The 20,248-nt window shown below is 41.7% G+C and overlaps 1 protein-coding gene across 1 annotated transcript in view; it reads right to left on the bottom strand.

Annotated features, from left to right (window-relative positions):
- pde2a (phosphodiesterase 2A) overlaps positions 1-20,248 on the bottom strand; it is a gene marked incomplete at both ends in the record, with an annotated part of 381,434 nt that overhangs the window by 36,407 nt on the left and 324,779 nt on the right. Inside the window, 5 exons of the mRNA XM_080732126.1 lie at positions 1,346-1,476; positions 2,224-2,292; positions 8,054-8,095; positions 8,211-8,285; positions 16,878-16,930. Coding sequence (XP_080588252.1) covers positions 1,346-1,476; positions 2,224-2,292; positions 8,054-8,095; positions 8,211-8,285; positions 16,878-16,930 — 370 coding nt within the window. The remainder of the gene's footprint in view (positions 1-1,345; positions 1,477-2,223; positions 2,293-8,053; positions 8,096-8,210; positions 8,286-16,877; positions 16,931-20,248) is intronic.

Below are 20,248 nucleotides of genomic sequence, written 5' to 3'. Positions count from 1 at the left end.
ATTCACACATTCACACATAATATTCAAGGAGAGGAGTTTTTAGTTGACTTTACGAGAAGCCACAACAAGTTAAATATGGAGAAAAGAGGTTTCAACTACGATATAATATTTGTATGTGTTTTTGTATGGGCTATAAACGCGTTGAGCGGTGCAAATCGCTCCTATATTTCACTTTGTGTGTTTTACGATGGAATGTATTAGCCAAATGTATTAGTCCATGCATGGAGATCCGTGCTCACACACACAAAGTAACTGACGTCACAGACAGAACGGCACATAGACAAGGAGATATGCACGTGTGTCGTGTTTGCATCGCTCACTTCGCACCAGTGCGATTTCTTTTAAATAGTTCAAACAGCTGATCTACAGGCTCACAGCTTGTTGGTGTGGATCGGCTATTTTAAGCATTTAAAAAAAAGTTCAAGGATCAGGCATAAGGGGTAAGGCACCAACAGGGCCTCTGATGTTCAGTGCATGTCGTCTGTAGATTTTCGGTTAATCCTCAGCATCCTCCTCTACATGTGATTCTTCTGCTGTTACTATGACGATGGGATGCCTGCTCTGCCATCACTGCTTCTGTGTGTGTGTGTGTGCATGCGTGCGTGCGTGCGTGAGTGCGTGCGTGCGTGCGTGCGTGCGTGCGTGGCGTGCGTGCGTGCGTGCGTGGCGTGCGTGTGTTTATGTGTGAGTGAGTGAAACATGAGATGAAAGACATCTCCCACACTTTCGTGTAAATGCAAACATATGTTCTGTGATAAGTTATATGATAAGAGACTGCTCAAGACTGTGTGCATGTGTGTGCGAGCGTACGTGCGTGCGTGAGAGCACGTTTCATGTACGTGTTCAAGGGGCCCAAAGGAAGAGCTGTATATATATATATATATATATATATATATTAAGGCTGGGACTTTAACTGATTAATTGCGATTAATTAATTACAGAAAATTAACGCGATTAAAAAAATTAACGCATTTTAATCGCACTTAGTTTTTGCACCAAAGAACCTTCAGTTTCGGCCATACCGATAATAGCGATGCACCAACCAAGAAGAGACAACAAACGCAAAGGGAGAAGTAGCCGATCAGAGCGCTTTAGTTGGCCCAGTGGATGCGAAATTTAGATTAAAAAAACTCACTTGTTGATTCACTCGTACAACAAAATGTGTTTTACTTGAAAACAATGCTTTTCAGGTCAAATATCGATTTGCGATTAAAATGCGATTAATTGCGATTAATTAATCACAGAGCCTGTAATTAATTAGATTAAAATTTTTAATCGCATCCCAGCTCTAATATATATATATATATATAATCGGAGAATTGCACAGATTACTTTTTGCACACACCTTTGTCCGCCTTGCTTATTGAAGGCACACGCTAGCGCCACCACCTGGCCAGTGGCTTGGCTGGCCACAGGAACACACAGCATGGAGGAGATCTCACAACCCAGCATACTGGACAGCTGTCTACGCTCCTCCTGGGAGAGAGAGAGAAGGAGAGAGATTTGATTTTTGATTTTGATTCGGTTTTATTAAGGATCCCCATTAGATGAAAGCCGTAGCAACCAGATAGTCTTCCCGGGGTCCACATTGAAAAACATACACATTTGTACAAAAATCAGTAATCAACACACAATACATAATGAAACTAACAAATAAGATAGATGAAATCACATTTTAGAAAAGAAACGGAAAACAAAAAGAACAAGCAAAAACAAAAACAAAACTAATAAAAGAATGAAAATTACAATGTTAAATAAACTTTAAGATTATTTTTAAAAGTGAATTTACTGTAAGAGAAGGGGGGCAGAGAGATAATGGGAGAGGGAGAAAGAAAGAGAAAGAAAGAGAGAGAGAAAGGGAAGGATGCAGAGAGATAGAGGGAGAGAGAGACAGACAGACAGGGAGAAACAGAGGAATAGAGGAAGAGAGAAGGAAGAGAGGGAGGGAGGGAAAAACAAAAAGAATGTGGGAATGAAACAAAGGCAGGCAGGCAGGCAGAAGATGGCGGATGATGATGATGATAGAAAAGCAGCAGAAGGTGAAAGACAACACTGAAGAATGTCTCCACCATGCTGTCTGTCTGTCTGTCTGTCTGTCTGTCTGTCTGTCTGTCTGTCTGTCTGTCTGTCTGTGTGTCTGTCTGTGCCATGAGGAGCAAACCATCTGGGGAAGAGAAGAAGTGCATGATGGGAATAGCAGAGACCATGGTGTCCGTTCCTTACCACGCTCATGTCCTGCAGAGTGATGGACTTCTTCTTCTCCACCACCTGACCGAACCGCCCGAACATCAGCTGGGGGGGGAGAGAGAGAGAGAGAGAGAGAGAGAGAGAGAGAGAGAGAGAGAGAGAGGAAGGAAGGAAGGAGATTAGCGATAGAACAGAGACAGCAATGGCGTCAGTTAAAGTAAAGTAAAGCTTTACATTTTAACTCATTCTAGGTTGTGTAATAATGGGTAATCACTATGTGCTTTTAATGCTATTCTGATTTGTATGTAATAAAAGTGTGAAACTGTGCACTGTCTAAGGTTACCTTATACAAGTTTCCTTGGTCTGTTTCAATGTGTTTAGCTTTGTTTCTCTGACCTTTTGAATGTAGCACTTTGAGATTTGTCACAAACATAAAGTGTGCTACAAATAAAATGTATTATTACCCCCTTCCTGCCTCCCCTCCCCCTTTCCCTTGTCTCTCCCTCCCTCCCCCCCTTTCCCTTGTCTCTCCCTCTCTCCCCCTCCCTCTCTCTCTCTCTCTCTCACGGCTCTTTAGCCTTTGTAAAGTGTCTTGAGATAACTTGTTAAGATTTGACACTTCTAATAAAATTGAATTGAAATTGAATTAAAGTATGGCAACATGACTGGTGTGTTGCACGCGTGTGAAGGCGCGTGCCATAGCAACAGGCATGATGATGATGATGATTACTATCAGTGGATAGTATTATTTTACCGCAGGCACAAGTAAACAACTCACTGCCACACTTGAGAAAATGTGCCGCTGCTGCTAATTAAAAATAATACATTGCACCTGTGCTGACCTACTGAACCGGGGAATAAACCAAACCATTTGTCGAAGACAGGGGGGATACTCTAAGTGTTGTGGAGAATATAATACCTTGTGAAAGTGATAATTTTGCATTTTAGTTAGTTTAAAGTGATTTGATAACAGAATAATCAATGCAGATATTCATAGAGAGATTCATGAATTTATTTTAAGAAGTACATTTCCCCCCCTGGAGCCATACCCACTGAGTACCTGAGACGAAAAACAGTCCATATTTTTAAAATTTTGTATATAGATATATTTTTTTTATTTAAAAGACTAAACCACAAACTAGTAGTTTTTAGTCTGTTAAATTGTTAATGCACTCCCCTCATTTTATTTAATTGTCTGTTTTAATGTTATTGGCTCCCTTTGTCTGCTGAATATTGCTTGTACAGACTTGACTTGTTCCACAACCTGTTGGAGATATACTGTTTTTCCACTTTCCATAAGTATTATGTCTTATAATTCCAGTGGGCCACTTTTGGTAAGCAGAACTGGCGCTGCGGGATGAACTGAACGCTGGTGCCCGATGCAATCGCTCAGCAGACCCCACAAAAGTTGTTGGTTGATATAGACAGCAGGACGTCTAATTGAACAAAAAAAACTACTGGTTTGTGGTTTACAGTCCTGGTAAATAACAATGTAAAAAAAAATATAGACTTAAAGACTGTTTTTGTCTCAGGAGAGGTGCAAGATAGATGATTGAGCTGGGAGGAGGAGAAGCCAGTGCAGAACACCATTCTGCACTTCTGAGAAAGCAAAGTGATCAAATGAAATCCCTGTAGACGAGGTGAAGCAAATCCCCCTCGCTGCGTTCTTCCCCCCCCCCGAATATTATTATTTCTCTTTCAGTTACTGTGAATGTAAACGAATCTAAGACAGCCCCGGCCAACGCTCCACGCACGCGTCGCGTGCGCGCACGCTCTCCCTCCTGGCTCCAATGGATGGAATTGTGTGGGTCTTTTTTATCTTGCGAGGCTCATTTATTTCCACTTTGCTCCGGCCATTTCAACAAGAATAAACTCCCCCTTGCAGTTTGGACTGAAGACACACTCCCCATTTTCTGCCACAAAATGCTAAGATCGTAATTTAGATACAGCATGGTCTTTTTTTTTCTTTTTTGTATATCATTCAAATCGTACCGAGATAAAAGAAACGCTGATATTTGTTCCAAAGCCACTGCAAAGGATTGCTGCTATTTGTTTCAAGCTTTATACCCTGTATATATTTTGTACATAATGGCAGCAATCTTTTGCAGAAGTGAGACCCCCCCCCCCCTTACCTAACACCACTTTCCCCCTGCGCTGAACATATATATAGTGTTTTATTTATTTTGTACTAAATGCAACGAATATTGTTTTGTTACTGTTGCCATGTCTGTAAATTGAGTGCCAAGGACTTCCAACGTCAACAAGTCAAGACTGTAAAAGGCCTTATTTTGGACGCTCCTGTTGGGCAGGATGTCTAAATGTACCGGTGCTGTGCTGCATTTTAAATGTGACTACTGTACTTGTGTTGTTACTCATTGTGACTAATAAAATACTCAATCAAAAATTACATACTGTATGTGACATAGGATATAGCTCTGTTTACACAATGATTTACCCCCTCCAACTGTATATACTTATTTTCAACTTGCAGCTATCCTCTGAGTCAAAAAAAGAAAACATTGAAAAACAGTGGAAACGTCAGTCAGCACAGCTAAATAATAAATATGTGCAGATCTAGTTGTAGTGTTGGGGACGATGCCATGTAGTGTTGGGGACGATGCCATAAAGGTCTGCCAAAATAGATTTTAGTCAACAAAATCAACTGTAGATTTAGTTTTTTTTCAATTTTTTTTTTCAATGGCGTCAGTTAAAGTAAAGTAAAGCTTTACATTTTAACTCATTCTAGGTTGTGTAATAATGGGTAATCACTATGTGCTTTTAATGCTATTCTGATTTGTATGTAATAAAAGTGTGAAACTGTGCACTGTCTAAGGTTACCTTATACATGTTTCCTTGGTCTGTTTCAATGTGTTTAGCTTTGTTTCTCTGACCTTTTGAATGTAGCACTTTGAGATTTGTCACAAACATAAAGTGTGCTACAAATAAAATGTATTATTACCCCCTTCCTGCCTCCCCTCCCCCTTTCCCTTGTCTCTCCCTCCCTCCCCCCCTTTCCCTTGTCTCTCCCTCTCTCCCCCTCCCTCTCTCTCTCTCTCTCTCACGGCTCTTTAGCCTTTGTAAAGTGTCTTGAGATAACTTGTTATGATTTGACACTTCTAATAAAATTGAATTGAAATTGAATTAAAGTATGGCAACATGACTGGTGTGTTGCACGCGTGTGAAGGCGCGTGCCATAGCAACAGGCATGATGATGATGATGATTACTATCAGTGGATAGTATTATTTTACCGCAGGCACAAGTAAACAACTCACTGCCACACTTGAGAAAATGTGCCGCTGCTGCTAATTAAAAATAATACATTGCACCTGTGCTGACCTACTGAACCGGGGAATAAACCAAACCATTTGTCGAAGACAGGGGGGATACTGTAAGTGTTGTGGAGAATATAATACCTTGTGAAAGTGATAATTTTGCATTTTAGTTAGTTTAAAGTGATTTGATAACAGAATAATCAATGCAGATATTCATAGAGAGATTCATGAATTTATTTTAAGAAGTACATTTCCCCCCCTGGAGCAAAAATACTCAATCAAAAATTACATACTGTATGTGACATAGGATATAGCTCTGTTTACACAATGATTTACCCCCTCCAACTGTATATACTTATTTTCAACTTGCAGCTATCCTCTGAGTCAAAAAGAAGAAAACATTGAAAAACAGTGGAAACGTCAGTCAGCACAGCTAAATAATAAATATGTGCAGATCTAGTTGTAGTGTTGATTTTGGGGACGATGCCATAAAGGTCTGCCAAAATAGATTTTAGTCAACAAAATCAACTGTAGATTTCGTTTTTTTTTAAATATTTGTTTTGGGGCTTTTATGCATTTATTGATAGGACAGTAGACTGACAGGAAATCGGGAGAGAGAGTGACACGCAGCAAAGGTCGACAGGATTGGGACTCGAACCAGCGGGCGGCACCAACACAAACATTTTAGATGGCTAAAATATGACTAAAACTAAACTGAATTTTATTCAAAAAAAAGACTGTGACTAAAACTGAATCAAAATTTCTATCAAAATCAGCACTGCATAGTGGAGTGTTCCAGTGTATTCTATATGGCATGGGTCTTCAACAGGGGGTCCTCAGAGTTACTACAGGGGGTCCTCCAAATCTTTGAGTGATACATTATTTTTTCTCCTATTTTATATTAACCACTTGAACCCTAGTGTCCATATTCTGAGAATTTTAGCCAAAAATAGCAGATCTACAAGCTCACAAGTGTGAGCTTGTAGATCGGTTATTCTGCAAAAAGCTTTGGTGTTGAGGAGAAAAAGAGCAGCCTAGGTACAGAGTGAAAGGTCAAGTTTATTATGTATTGACGGTTCAAGTGGTTAAATATCTGAAAACACAAACTGACATGAAACCAAAATACACTAATGATTGTGCTGTCAAACGATGAAACTATATGCAATCTCTGAAAAAGTTTGTGGAGGTCCCTGCTTTGTCTCTCTCCCAACTAAGGGGTCCTTGGCCTGAAAACGCTGAAGACCCGTGCTCTATGGGTAATCTCTCCTGAAGTAGCCGGATTTTATTCTCTGTGATTCAAGTTGCTCCTGTCGAGCACCGCCAAGCCTTTCTACAGTCAGCTGGCTGAGGCGCGCTGGACTTTGTAGCCTGCTCTTTGTACCGGAATACAGTTATACTATCTGATTTCCCCCCATGGGATCAAATAGGTCTAATTATTCTGCAGCATGCTAAGCTAAATCAGGGGAGTGCGATGCAGAAGCCCCCCCATGGGTGTACAAGATCGGGCCCCGAGGCAAGACTCTGAGCCTTGCACGTACGACGTGTGTCCTGCACACACTAATTCACTCTTTCATTATATGGATTGTAAAGCCCTGAGTTCCCAGCCGACCTGCATTCAAACTCATCAAACATTGAGGAAGCTGTGTGTGTGTGTGTGTGTGTGTGTGTGTGTGTGTGTGTGTGTGTGTGTGTGTGTGTGTGTGTGTGTGTGTGTGTGTGTGTGTGTGTGTGTGTTACTCGCTTTATTACAGACTTATCATGCCTAATAAGGCTGTACTTGAAGATCTAGGATGGGTATTTCAGGAATAATGAATATTGCAATTCATTACACATTTATAGACTTCCCAATTATCTTTGAACCGCGACTGGCAGCAAAATCAACCCAGTAATAACAAAACACAGACAAATATGGTGTGTGGATTAGCAAATCAATGAATGGGGGGGGGGGAAAGTTAACAAGTAACAAACAAACAAATGAACAAACGAAACATAACAATGAAAACTAAATGGATATATCAGTGAAGTATTGGAATGAATGGATGCATAAATTAATGAATGAAGACATGATCAAACTGGCAAAGAAACAATGGAGGAACACAGGAAAATCCTCAGTTCATTTATCTATTTGCAACTCATCGAGTTGCTCAGAAACTCTCAACTCAGAGAGTTGCTCAGAATGGGATTTGTACATTCGCGCTGCTTAAATAGATACAAGCCAATGTTCTGGAAAATATTATATTCGTTTTTAACCCCCACGTATTCAGAAACAAAAACTAAATAAAAGAAAACGGAAGACCTACATATCAAAATGACACAACAAAGCCTGACCTTTCCCACCTTTTTTCTGTGTTATTTTGTGTGTGTGTGTGTGTGTGTGTGTGTGTGTGTGTGTGTGTGTGTGTGTGTGTGTGTGTGTGTGTGTGTGTGTGTGCGTGCGTGCTTGCGTGTGTGTGTGGGTTTTTCGGGTCAAAATGTGTGTTAACAACAGGAAATGTACTTTACGAGGTATTGTCTTAACATGTTTTGACTCCCTAAAATAAAGTGTGCGCGCGCGTGTGTGCATGTCCGTGTCCGTGTGTGCGTGCAAACTCACAGGGAAGCTGATCTCCTCCTCCAGGACTTTGTCTCCGACCACCTGAAAACCACAGGGGTCAGAGGTCATTCACAGGTCACGTGAAGGTCAAAGGGTGAATAATTCTGTCTCTAGATTAATGTGTATGCGTGAGCGCGTGTGTGCACGTGTGGACAACCTGACAGAAGAGCTGGTGGTTGTCTTCAGACACCAGTAGGAGGCAGCAACACTGTGACCTGGTCTGCTGCTGGAGCTGATGAGACAGACAGACAGACAGACAGACAGACAGACAGACAGATCATTATCGAGATCACAGACGGAAATTATAAGCAATCATTTTCTGACAAAACTAAGACGTTAGAGCCATCGCAAACCATAGCACCCGAGCACAAAGTCCAACCGACCAACTCTGCTCGCGTATCGGCAAGGACTCCAGGGAGTGCGGCGCCCGCCACCGAGTCGTTCGTTTATACACGGTTGTCCAGAACCGCGATTCCACGCCCAATATGTCCGAAGCAATATGCCCATACTGAACATAAGTAAGCCTTGCCGAGCCATGAGGCCCATAGGGCAGGAGCCTATCTCCTGTTTCTGTCACGTGAGGCAACTTGATGTACAAGTACACCCCCTGGACATGGCTGGTAATCCAACTGTTGATGCTGAGTGCCAAGCAGGGAGGCACTGGGTCCCATTTTTCAGAGTTTTTCAGATCGGAAAAAATACCAAACCCGACCCCCCAGTCTCAGGGCGGACACTCTAACCACAAGGCCACTGAGCTGGTTACCACACTGTAAATATGGGCATGCCAATATACAGGGTATGGATATGTTATACCAATGACAACAGGTATCTTCATACTGCATATGGCACAGGTAGACAGACGGACACAGGGATCTCCATAATATACATGGGCACAAAGGGGACTCTGACAAAGCCCCAGACACTATGACTCAGACATATCGTTTGGATTGGCGGTGCTGCGTAGGTGAGGGCCGCGAAGAGGCCAGAACCTCTAGTAATGAAAACGTGTCTTTTATCCTGGACTGTGTCATGCAATCTTAAAAAGAGAGAGAAAATCGTTCAGATCTTAAACGCCGCTAGATCTCAGACGCTGCTGAAACCTGAATGTCAATATACACCGCTTTATTTTGACTTTGAGATCAATGTTTTTCACTCAATAGCGCAACCTCGGAGTGACTTTTTCCATAAAAGGTATGCCAGAGTTACTACACCGTAAAAAATTACATTTGTAAAATCCATTAAGTAACTCTTGACCCTCACGGGTCCATTTGGTTCCCTTTTGGTACACTCTCAGAGTTAACCCATTTAGGCCTAGAATTATTGAACGCTTTAACCAGTGAGAAATAGCAGATACAAGCTCACAGCGCGGCACCGAGTGCCGCGCTGCGAGCTTGCAGATCTGCTATTTTTTGAAAAAGTCATGACAATGTGTGCAAATCTTTGAATATATGTATTTTCAAAGCGAACGTTTGTAACTCAAATTTTGCTTCTGGGTGGTCCCTGGAACTAGATATTTTGAGATGGGTGTCCGTGGCCAAATAAGTATAATTTTGGGGGTCCTTCACATGAAAAGGTTTGAGAACCACTGACATAGTAGTCTCTCAAGAACAGACTAACTGAGCTCCATTTAAGTGAAAAGGACCTTTTCTTTGATGATGGCTGGCCAGATTGCTGACATAGAAACATACATTTTTTTTTTTTTTTTAAACATAGAAGGATTCAAAAGACACTTATAGAATCGGGTCAAAATTAAAATTTTCTCGATTCAAAAATAGCAGATCTACAAGCTCGCAGCGCGGCACTCGGTGCCGCGCTGTGAGCTTGTATATCTGCTATTTTTCAATAGTTAAAGCATAAAATAATGATACACAAAATGTGTACCCGTTCTAAATGGGTTTAAACAGACACTCAGGATTCCGCGGGTGTGTAGCAGCGTGTTCTTATTCAGTCGGCGTCTCTCCGCCACTCCTGCTGTTTATACGACCTGCTGTGCTGCCTGCCAATCTCACACGTGTGATGGGAGACAATTCATTCACATTCATAGACCTGCACTTTATACTGCACTGTGTTAGGTTAAAAAAGAAAGAAAAACAAACACACGCATGCGCGCGTTTTGCGAGGACATCATTGGACACCATGGAAAATGTAATATTTTCCTAATTCTAAGCCTAGGGCCGTTCACACTGAAAGTTATATAGTTTTAAAAATGGTGGATGATGAGGGGCACAGTGGCGCTGTCGGTAGCACTATCGCCTCAGAGCTAGAAGGTCCTGGGTTTGATTCCCGCCGGGGGCACTGTGGGCGTGTTCTCTCCTCCGCATCCCACAGTGCCCACAAGTGCCCACACCCTAGGTGGGGTAGGCAAAAGGGCCTTTATGTGTGGAGTTTCCATGTTCTCCCCATGTCCCTTAGGGTGGGGGGACATGCATTAATCCTGGTCTCTATACTGCCTCCCCCTGGTCACCCTGATGGAGGGGAAAGGAACTGGTTGGAATAACGCGTTCCTTCCACGCGCTACATCCTACTGGGGAAACTCCCTGCTGTCAGGTGATAAGAAGCGGTCTGCTCACTCCTCATGCATTGAAGGAAGCATGAGCTCAGCTCGAGGCTCACCCCAGGTTGGCAGAGGGAGAGCAGGGCCCAGGATTACATCTTAGGCAATTGGCACTGGGTGAAAAATTGGTTACAAAATTGTGAAAAAAAAAAGATTGTGGATGTCAGATTTCACACCCAGCAAGTATTAAAAAAAGAAAATACAAAGGTGAACCGTATAGTTCTAGTTATGGCTATAGTGCCCAGTGTGAACTGCCTTTACTCCCCAAATAAAACAAAAAAATTCTCCAATGAGGACCAGGAAAATTGTCGTCCTCGCAATGACATTCTACTATAGTTGTGGGCATACATGTAGAAAGGTAGACGCCTCCTTTGGCATGCATACATGTATGTACAGTATGTATATATGTATGTACTGTATGTATGTATGTATGTATGTACTGTATGTACAGTATGTATGTATGTATGTCCCCTCAAAATATACACCACGCAAACTGCTCATCAGATTACTTATAGTCACAGGCCATGCAGGCTATTGTTTTTAATTTAAGAACCAAAAAGGTGAATCAGCCACTGTGGCCCAAGGGGAAATAAGTAAGTGTTTTCCTGAATTTTACTGTGAGCGGTAACAGCTCCAACAGCCAGCCAGGAGCACACGGCTCAGCTCCTAGAGGAAGTTAAATGGACTAAATTGGATGAAGAGGCTAGCAAGGCTGGAAACAGATTTGACATTAGATGACATTAGATGGCAGCAGCAGTACCGCAGTTCTCAAAACAACATTCTAGGCCCCCGGGCCAGATGGATTGAGGGAGGGAATATAAAAAGATTACAGCAGCTAAAAGCAGCAAAAGATTCAACCTGTGGGCTCCCAAATAATTGGCAAAACCCTAGGGTTTTAATGATAATATTGAATATATTAATATAAAAAATATGATATATAATATATTAAATAATGCCAACAAAAATGAAACATCTTTTCATAGTGATAGAAATCAACTAATATTAGACTAAAACTGTCACTTTTCAGATGACTAAAACATCATTATCATTAAAAATATTGGAAACTACGGAAACCTTTGCAAAAAAATAAATAAATACAAAATCCAAACAAAATAATGATTTCATGAAAAATCAAACCTTGGTTCGAAGTGAAGCGGTGGATTTTTATTCTATGTGTTCTAGATCTATACATTCTGTGTTCTAGAGCTATACTTTCTATGTTCTTTAGTTCTATATTTTTATGAATTCTGAATTCTGAATGATTTTGTCTGGAGGGCCAAATTGTCATGTGAAGCTTGACCAATCCTCAATTCTGCATGCACGGGACATGTACGGGACAGACAAAGCCACTCCTTGGAAGCGGCTTTCACCGCTTCAAAAACTACAGTATAATAACCTTATGTGTATAGTAAGTACAGTATATTAACCGAGCCTGCATACTGTATAATAGATAATGCAGTAACAACATTATAATCCTCCTTATAGGCTATAGAAACAGCACATGTCCGGGAGGGCTTAGTCCACAGGGCTTTGTCTTTTTGACGTGGTCCGACCTTCAACCCCCTCTCCCTCTCTCCCATCGCTCACATCTCTCCATCCGTCAGGTTCATTTCATCCCTCCTTTATTCATGGCTCTTTGTAGGCCTGTAATTCTGTTCATTAGTATTTTGGTGGTGCAGTGTGGACACTTCGCCTGTACGCTCAAAGCCCCTAGGAACAGCTATATAAGAGAGACATAATGGTATTTGATCGTTGGAGAACGTTGTATCCGTAACTCACAGCTTGGACGATCAATCAACGAGAGAGATTCTACCTTTGATAACTGTGTCCTTGTATTTTTTAACGGTCCAACTAAAAGGAATGACCCATGGACAATCATCATGTGAAAATGTTTAACCCATTTAGGCCTAGAGTTATTGAATGCTTTAGCTATTGAATAGCAGATATACAAGCTCGCAGCACGGCAATTGTAGATCTGCTATTTTAGAAAAAGTCGTGAAAATGTGTGCAAATCTTTGAATATATGTATTTTCAAAGCGGATGTTTGTAACTCAAATTTTGCTTCTGGGTGGTCCCTGGAACTAGATATTCTGAGATGGGGGTCCTTGGCCAAATAAATATCATTGTGGGGGTCCTTCACATGAAAAAGTATGATAACCACTGACATAGTAGTCTCTCAAGAACAGACTAGGAGAAAAGGACCTTTTCTTTGACGACGTTTAGCCAGATTGCTGACATAGAAACATAGGTTTTTCAAAAAATCTTAGGATTCAAAAGACACTTATAGAATCGGGTCAAAATTCAAATTTTCACAATTTTTCAAAAATAGCAGATCTACAAGCTCGCAGCGTGGCACTCTTGTATATCTGCTATTTTTCAATAGTTGAATCATTGCGACCGTCAGGGAGCAGTTTACTATGAAAACCTCCACCGGCCGTCCGTCCGTCACACGTCACACGTCACACCTTTGCCCTGCTCATATCTCCGCATCAGTATGACATCACACCACATGTGTACACAAACCTTTGTGTACGTTGCTGTGGCAACAGTCTGTTGTTGCTGGTTTGTTAGTGTACGTTAGCAACCACCTTAGCAACCATGGTTTTACCCTAGCAACCAACTGTTTACCCTAGCAACCAGATACGCAGAGCAGGGATCTCCATATATGGGCATAAACAGGTGACATCACACTGATGTCAGATACTCAGAGCAGGGATTTCTCCATAATATATGGGCATAAAAGGGATTCTGTTAGGGATCTCCATATATGGGCATAAAAGGGATTCTGTTAGGGATCTCCATATATGGGCATACAAGGGATTCTGTTAGGGATCTCCATATATGGGCATAAAAGGGATTCTGTTAGGGATCTCCATATATGGGCATAAAAGGGATTCTGTTAGGGATCTCCATATATGGGCATAAAAGGGATTCTGTTAGGGATCTCCATATATGGGCATAAAAGGGATTCTGTTAGGGATCTCCATATATGGGCATAAAAGGGATTCTGTTAGCTGTTAGTGATCTCCATATATGGGCATAAAAGGGATGCTGTTAGGGATCTCCATATATGGGCATAAAAGGGATTCTGTTAGGGATCTCCATATATGGGCATGAAAGGGATTCTGTTAGGGATCTCCATATATGGGCATAAAAGGGATTGTATCCCAGATGATGCCCTGTTAGGAGATCCACACTAACAGAATCCATATATGGTCCTACCGACAGCTGCTATAAGCCAACCCTGGCGATAAGGTCTGAGTCGAAGAAATGCTTCTTTCCTGGCAAGAATTGCCCCTTTATACTGTAGGGCTCGTTTGTGTATTGTATGACATCACGCCACATCATCGGCTGAGGACTGTGTGATGTCATCATATCTCCATATATGGAGACATAAGTTGCTCATGCCCAAATATGGGCTGGTGAGGTCAGACTTAGTGTGATGCGTAGGTTATCTCCATATATGGAGATTCAACTTCAATGAGTAACCATGGCAAACTGTCAACTGCCCGTATGTCTTGATAATTGGTAAAACAAACTTTTGGCCTATTTGTGGAGATAAGCGACCAACGGTCGCTTATCTCCCGATTAGGGAGTCTTACTGGTAAAATAATGATACACAAAATGTGTACCCGTTCTAAATGGGTTAAACAGAATAAAACCTAGGCTTTATTAGTTTTATTGAGTCTCCTTTATTTCCGGTCAACACTTGCCCTTTTTACTGTTGTTTTTGAGCGGTGCAAACCGCTCCTACATTTCACTTTGTGTGTATTAGTATGGATCTCCATGTATGGAGATCCGTGCTTATAGACATAAAGTAACTGACGTCTCGGACAGAACGGCCCATACAAGGAGATACAGTATGCATGTGTGTCGTGTTTGCACCGCTCCCTTCGCACTGGTGGGATTTGTCCTCTTCTGTTTGCATCCGTTTAGTAATATTTATGTGCTTTTTTTTATATTGTTGCTTGTTTTTGTATCGGGGAGATGGAAACTATCGCATTCTTGCTAAATCTGGTGTATTTACACAACATTGTATGTGTGTGTTCATTAATTTGCGCTGTCCCTATAAATAAAGTACACAGTCAAATCCCCAGTGTGTATTTAAACACCTCAACCTTCAAAACTTTCATTAAGTGATAAATTATCATGTATTATTATAGGTCAAAGCTAGCCTGCAGCACATAAAGTAATTAAAATCAGCCCTAACTTCAGCAACATTAAAATACATTCATGGATTATACTATGCCTAGGCAGCCAACATCAGGAAGCGTAATCTCCATAGGCTCCTATTCATTGCTGCTGCAAAGGAACAGCTTTATCTCAGAATTTACTTAAAAAAATGCTTCGATCAAAGAGAACCGCTTTATATCACGGCGACACTGGGCCGTGACGGTCGGCCACGGTTAGGATTTGTTCATTTCTGTGTGAAAATAAACAAACTGATCGCCATTACAAGCCTTACAAGACCGTTAATTTCCACAACATGGACACGATCGTGGCTTCCGGGGCTCTTCAAAATAAAGCGCAAGTGAATGGCGACACTCTGTAGCTAAATAATTACAACAATAATGGCATTGTGTCTAAATTATAATTAAACATCGGATCCATTGGAACACAGTTTTTGAGCGGTGCAAACCGCTCCTACATTTCACTTTGTGTGTATGAGCACAGATCTCCATGTATGGAGATCTGTGCTCATACACAAAGTAAGTGATATCACAGACAGAACGGCCCATACAAGGAGATATTGCTGCACGCGTGTCGTGTTTTCACCGCTCACTTTGCACCGGTGCGATTTTTAATTTTAAGTACCATTCTACCACTTTTTCTAGTCACGTGTTCAAATACTGGATTGTGATTGGCTTAAAAGAGTGGTAAATAGGACAACTCTAGTCGTCTGTGTGAAATACCCGGATGTGTTGTGATGCAAATGAGCCACATTTCCCAAATCAATGCGCCGCACAACGCATCCGGGGACTTTGAGAGTCGGAACACCTTTCCCCAACCAAAACAAAGACAGAATTCATGGTTAGATGAAGGTGAAGAACGCAATGTAGTTAAACTAAGACATGTAGAAATCGTGGAGAAAGAGTGTTTTTTTCCTTACCGGCATGAGCTGAAAACGTAGGTGATCCATGGTCGCGGGTGTCCTACGTTTACTAGCGAACGTACTATCGTCATTTTTCGCCGATTTATTCCATTGGATCCAAGCAATCCGCCAACTTTAAAGCCCCTTTTCTCTGAACCTATGCTTTTCTGGAAGCGACCAGCCTCTATTTGCGGCCGAAACTGTGCTTCTAACTAGCGTTAGCCTAGCTGTAAGCTAGTCATGCACCTCAGTATGGACCAAAGCTAGCACCTCAGCAGGAGTTGGCGCCATCTGGTGGTAACTAGAAAAAGTGGTAGAATGTTGTTTTTATGGGACTATTTGCTGTGGTGGCGGAAGTTTATGTGTATTCTGAAACAATTAATGATTGTAACTAAAGATCCTTGCAAGCAACTGTGTTTTCTTTCATTTATATGTAAAAAGTGGTAGAAAAGCAATTTACCATTCAAGGTCGTGGGTTGTTGGCAGATTTACCACTGTTTCAGGGTTGTTTGCCACTCGCCTTCGGCTCGTGGCACAACCCTGAAACAGTGGTAAATCAGCCAACAGCCCACTCCCTTTCATGGTAAATGGCTTACTTTCCACCCTATAGCCTGGCTCCAGCCCCTGAATCACCAGTCACGGCTATTAAAACAGTTCTGGCGATAACAAAATGTATATTAAGGTCTGAGTGTCAGGCTATTTCCAGCCGACAGCATCCACATACTCTCAGAGTTAAATAAACAGACTGCGTAAGTTGTCCGGTAGCCTCTCATCCCTCCCTGAAGGCCTGCTCCCGCTTCTATCCTCTCCTCTCCTCTCTCTCTCTCTCTCTCTCTCTCTCTCTCTCTCTCTCTCTCTCTCTCAACCATGCTCTCTCGGCCCCATCGGGGGACGATGTTATGGGGATAATTGATGAGGTGTTAAGACCGGCTAGATAAACAGCTCGCCGCGCAGGAACGCAGAGCGGGATAACAAGAGTAGAAAGATGGGGTGATACTGAAGCAACGGAGGGCCACGGGAGAGGAGAGAGAGAGAGAGAGAGATGAAAGGCAAGGAGGAGGACATAGAGAGGGGGGGAATAGTTTTTCACGTATTTCATGTACGTAGCTTTGAAAGTTGGCTGCCCGTCCGTGCACACGTTCGTACGGTATATAACCGTTCCCCCACTATATACTTACATAATTGATGACTTTGAGCTGGAGCGAGGCGGCATCAAGGTCATACAGCTCACCTGAAACAGAGAGGAAGATGAGATGTTTAAATGGTGCATTTATATAGCGCCTTAATACAAGGTGCTTTACAGAGATTGTGCATTACATTCACCCATTCCGTATGTTGATGATGATGATGGGCGGGGAGGGTGATATTAGTCACACACTGCATGTAATCCTAAACGGACTGGAGGGGCGAGTGTTGGGCGGGAGGAGTAGGACAAATCTCACCCACTTCTTTACTTCTGTAAACCTGTGATGTGACAATAAAGCTGATTCTGATTTCTCTACGTCCTCCCGGTGGGGGCTCCTCACTGGCAGGTGAGTCAGTTAGGAGGATACAACAGCTGACAACATGACACAGAAAGAGAGGCCAAGAGAGAAAGTGTGCAGCAATCAGTGTTGTTTTTGACAGCAAACTTTTATTTAGTTTTAGTCATAGTCTTTTGAATAAAATGTCATTTAGTTTTAGTCATAATTTAGTCACCTGAAAAGTATTAGTTTTAGTCTAATTTTAGTCGACTAAATATCATAAGATTTTAGGTGACTAAATCTACAGTTGATTTAGTCGACTAAAATGTTTTTTTGGCAGGCCTTGATGGCATCGTAATGAGTGATTTTTTTGTGTGCTGAAAATAGCCGATCTACAAGCTGCGACGCGTTGTGAGCTTGTAGATCGGCTATTTTCAGCACGCAACACCTGAGAGCAACCAAACATAAAATGACTGTCTTCTCCACTAGTCCCTCCCTAACGTTTTAGTCTAGTTTTTATTTTGTTGACGAAATTGTCAATATATTTAGTCTTAGTTTTAGTCATCACAGCTTGGTTTTTATTTAGTTTTTATTTAGTTTTCGTCAGTGAAACAAACGCAGTCGACAAACATTTTTCATCATAGTTTTAGTCGACGAAATCAACCCTGTAAACCTGTGATGTGACAATAAAGCTGATTCTGATTTCTCTACTACTCCCGGTGGGGGCTCCTCACTGGCAGGTGAGTCAGTTAGGAGGATACAACAGCTGACAACACAACACAGAAAGAGAGGCCAAGAGAGAAAGTGTGCGGCAATGCACACTGGGATCTGAGCGAGGCAGGGGTCCACGACCCCACGACAGAGGGGTCCGTGACCCTCAGACAGAGAGGTCTGGTAATGAAGACAACACAGAAGGGGAGGAGGAGGAGACAGGCACTGATCCATACCTTTTAATCAGTGCCAAGTCTCTCGGGGGGGGGCCTTGTTGTGTTGATCCATATTGTCAGTGTTTGTCATTGTTCACATGAAAAGGTTTGAGAACCACTGATATGGTAGTCTCTCAAGAACAGACTAACTGAGCTCCAGTTAAGTGAAAAGGACCTTTTCTTTGACGATGGCTAAGCCAGATTGCTGACATAAAAACATAGGGTTTTTCAAAAAATCTTAGAAGGATTCAAAAGACACTTATAGAATCGGGTCAAAATTCTAATTTTCACGATTTTTCAAAAATAGCAGATCTACAAGCTCGCAGCGCGGCACTCGGTGCCGCGCTGTGAGCTTGTATATCTGCTATTTTTCAATAGTTAAAGCATAAAATAATGATACACAATAATGTGTACCCGTTCTAAATGGGTTAAAACAGTTCTGGTACTGGAAAAAGTACTCACATTTTGTACTAAACCATAAAAGCATCAATACTGCAATGTAGAAAAGTACTCTGTTACAAGTAAAAGTCCGGAATTCAAAATTGACTTGAGTAAAATATGTAAGCACCTAAAGTAAGTACAAAAATGTAAATACAAAAAATAGCCGATCTAACAAGCCGATCTACAAGCTCACAACGCGTTGCGATAGGGCTAAAGTTGTTTATGTATGTTTTATAATTCATATCTGCAAAGTAACTAGTAACTAAAGTTTTCAAATACATGTAGTGGAGTAAAAGTAGAAAGTACAATGTTTGGATCCAAGATGTAGTGGAGCAAAAGTAAAAGTATTGGAAATTGGAAATACTCAACGACGAGTAAAGTACTACAAATACCTCAAAACTGAACTTAAGTACTAATGTAATTAGTTACTTTCCAACACTGGTACTGGGTTGTTTTTTTCCCCTCCACATTTTATGTCATGGACCCCAAAATAGATTTTCATTAATAAAAAAATGATTTTCATTAATTAAAAAATAATAATCAGGGCCCAACACGGCAAAAACCTCCTATCTCCATAGTCATACTACAGTGTCAGACAAAAGCAGATCTGCAAGCTCTAAATGCAGCGCAAAGCAACAAATTTCGAGCTAGTAGATCTGCTGCTTTCGCTGTTTTTTTTTCTTTCTTTTTTTTCTTTTTTTTTCTATTTAGTAACCGTTTTGGACATAATGAGGTTTCCACCGGACAGAGAAGATATGTTTTGGCCTTAATTAAATTTCCGTGCAGTAATTGTACATCATTACATTATTATGATAATCACTCAGTGACTTGAATTAAATGATGACATTAAAGGCTGTCTTCATTTATCCCAAGGGGGGGGGGGGGGGGGGGGGGATTGAAAAAATCACTGCCTCAGGCTGGTGCTCCTCAAAGTGGAGTCCGGGGACCCCCGGGGGTCCTTGAGGGGTGTTTCAATGAGTTTATCCACTACAAAACCTATCATCTGAAATGTGCAAATCGCAAACTCTCAGAACTAGTTCAGAAAGCCTGTCCGAATTCAACCTTTGTCAGCCTTCTGGTTGGTCCCTGAATGACCAACCAGCAGGCTCTATTTCATCATCATTTACTGCACCTGAGAGGCTCCTTTTTACTGAAACCAAGTTTAAAATGAGAATATATTACACAGAATAACAATAAGAAGCAACTGAATTTCAATGGTGGTGGATGGAGAGAAAGGACTTTTGTCCCATCAAGACACAGCAACCAATGGGTGCGAAGAGGGGCGGGACTTGACAAAGGTTGAATTGGAGTTTTCTTTCTGACGTTGAGGGAGTATGCATTGGGCTTTTATATTCGACGGAAATAATGCCTGTCGGCGATGCAAACATTGGTGCACGTGTGTTCATTTGTTTGCATGCATAATATCGTCTTTGTCGGGTGGAAACCTCGTATCTCCAAGTTCCAAATTTGTATGTTCTTTCGCAAAGTAAAGCCCTGCTTCATCGTACAAGGCCATTACACAAAAGCCTCGCAGTGCGAGGCGTTGTGTGCTTGTAGATCGGCTGTTTTCACTAGTTTAAATCATTTTTAAAATGAAAAATGTGCGAAACTAACGGTTTGGACATACAAGGTTTTCACCCGACAACGACGATATGTATGGGTGTGTGTGTGTGCGTGCGTGCGTGCCTGCGCATGTGTGTGTGTGTGTGCGTGCGTGCG

The sequence above is a fragment of the Nannobrachium achirus genome (assembly GCF_963921795.1).
Source record: "Nannobrachium achirus genome assembly, chromosome: 8".
In the NCBI taxonomy this organism is placed as follows: domain Eukaryota; kingdom Metazoa; phylum Chordata; class Actinopteri; order Myctophiformes; family Myctophidae; genus Nannobrachium; species Nannobrachium achirus.
The sequence above is the reverse complement of the archived record's forward strand: the minus strand, read 5'-3'. Positions and strand labels throughout refer to the sequence as shown.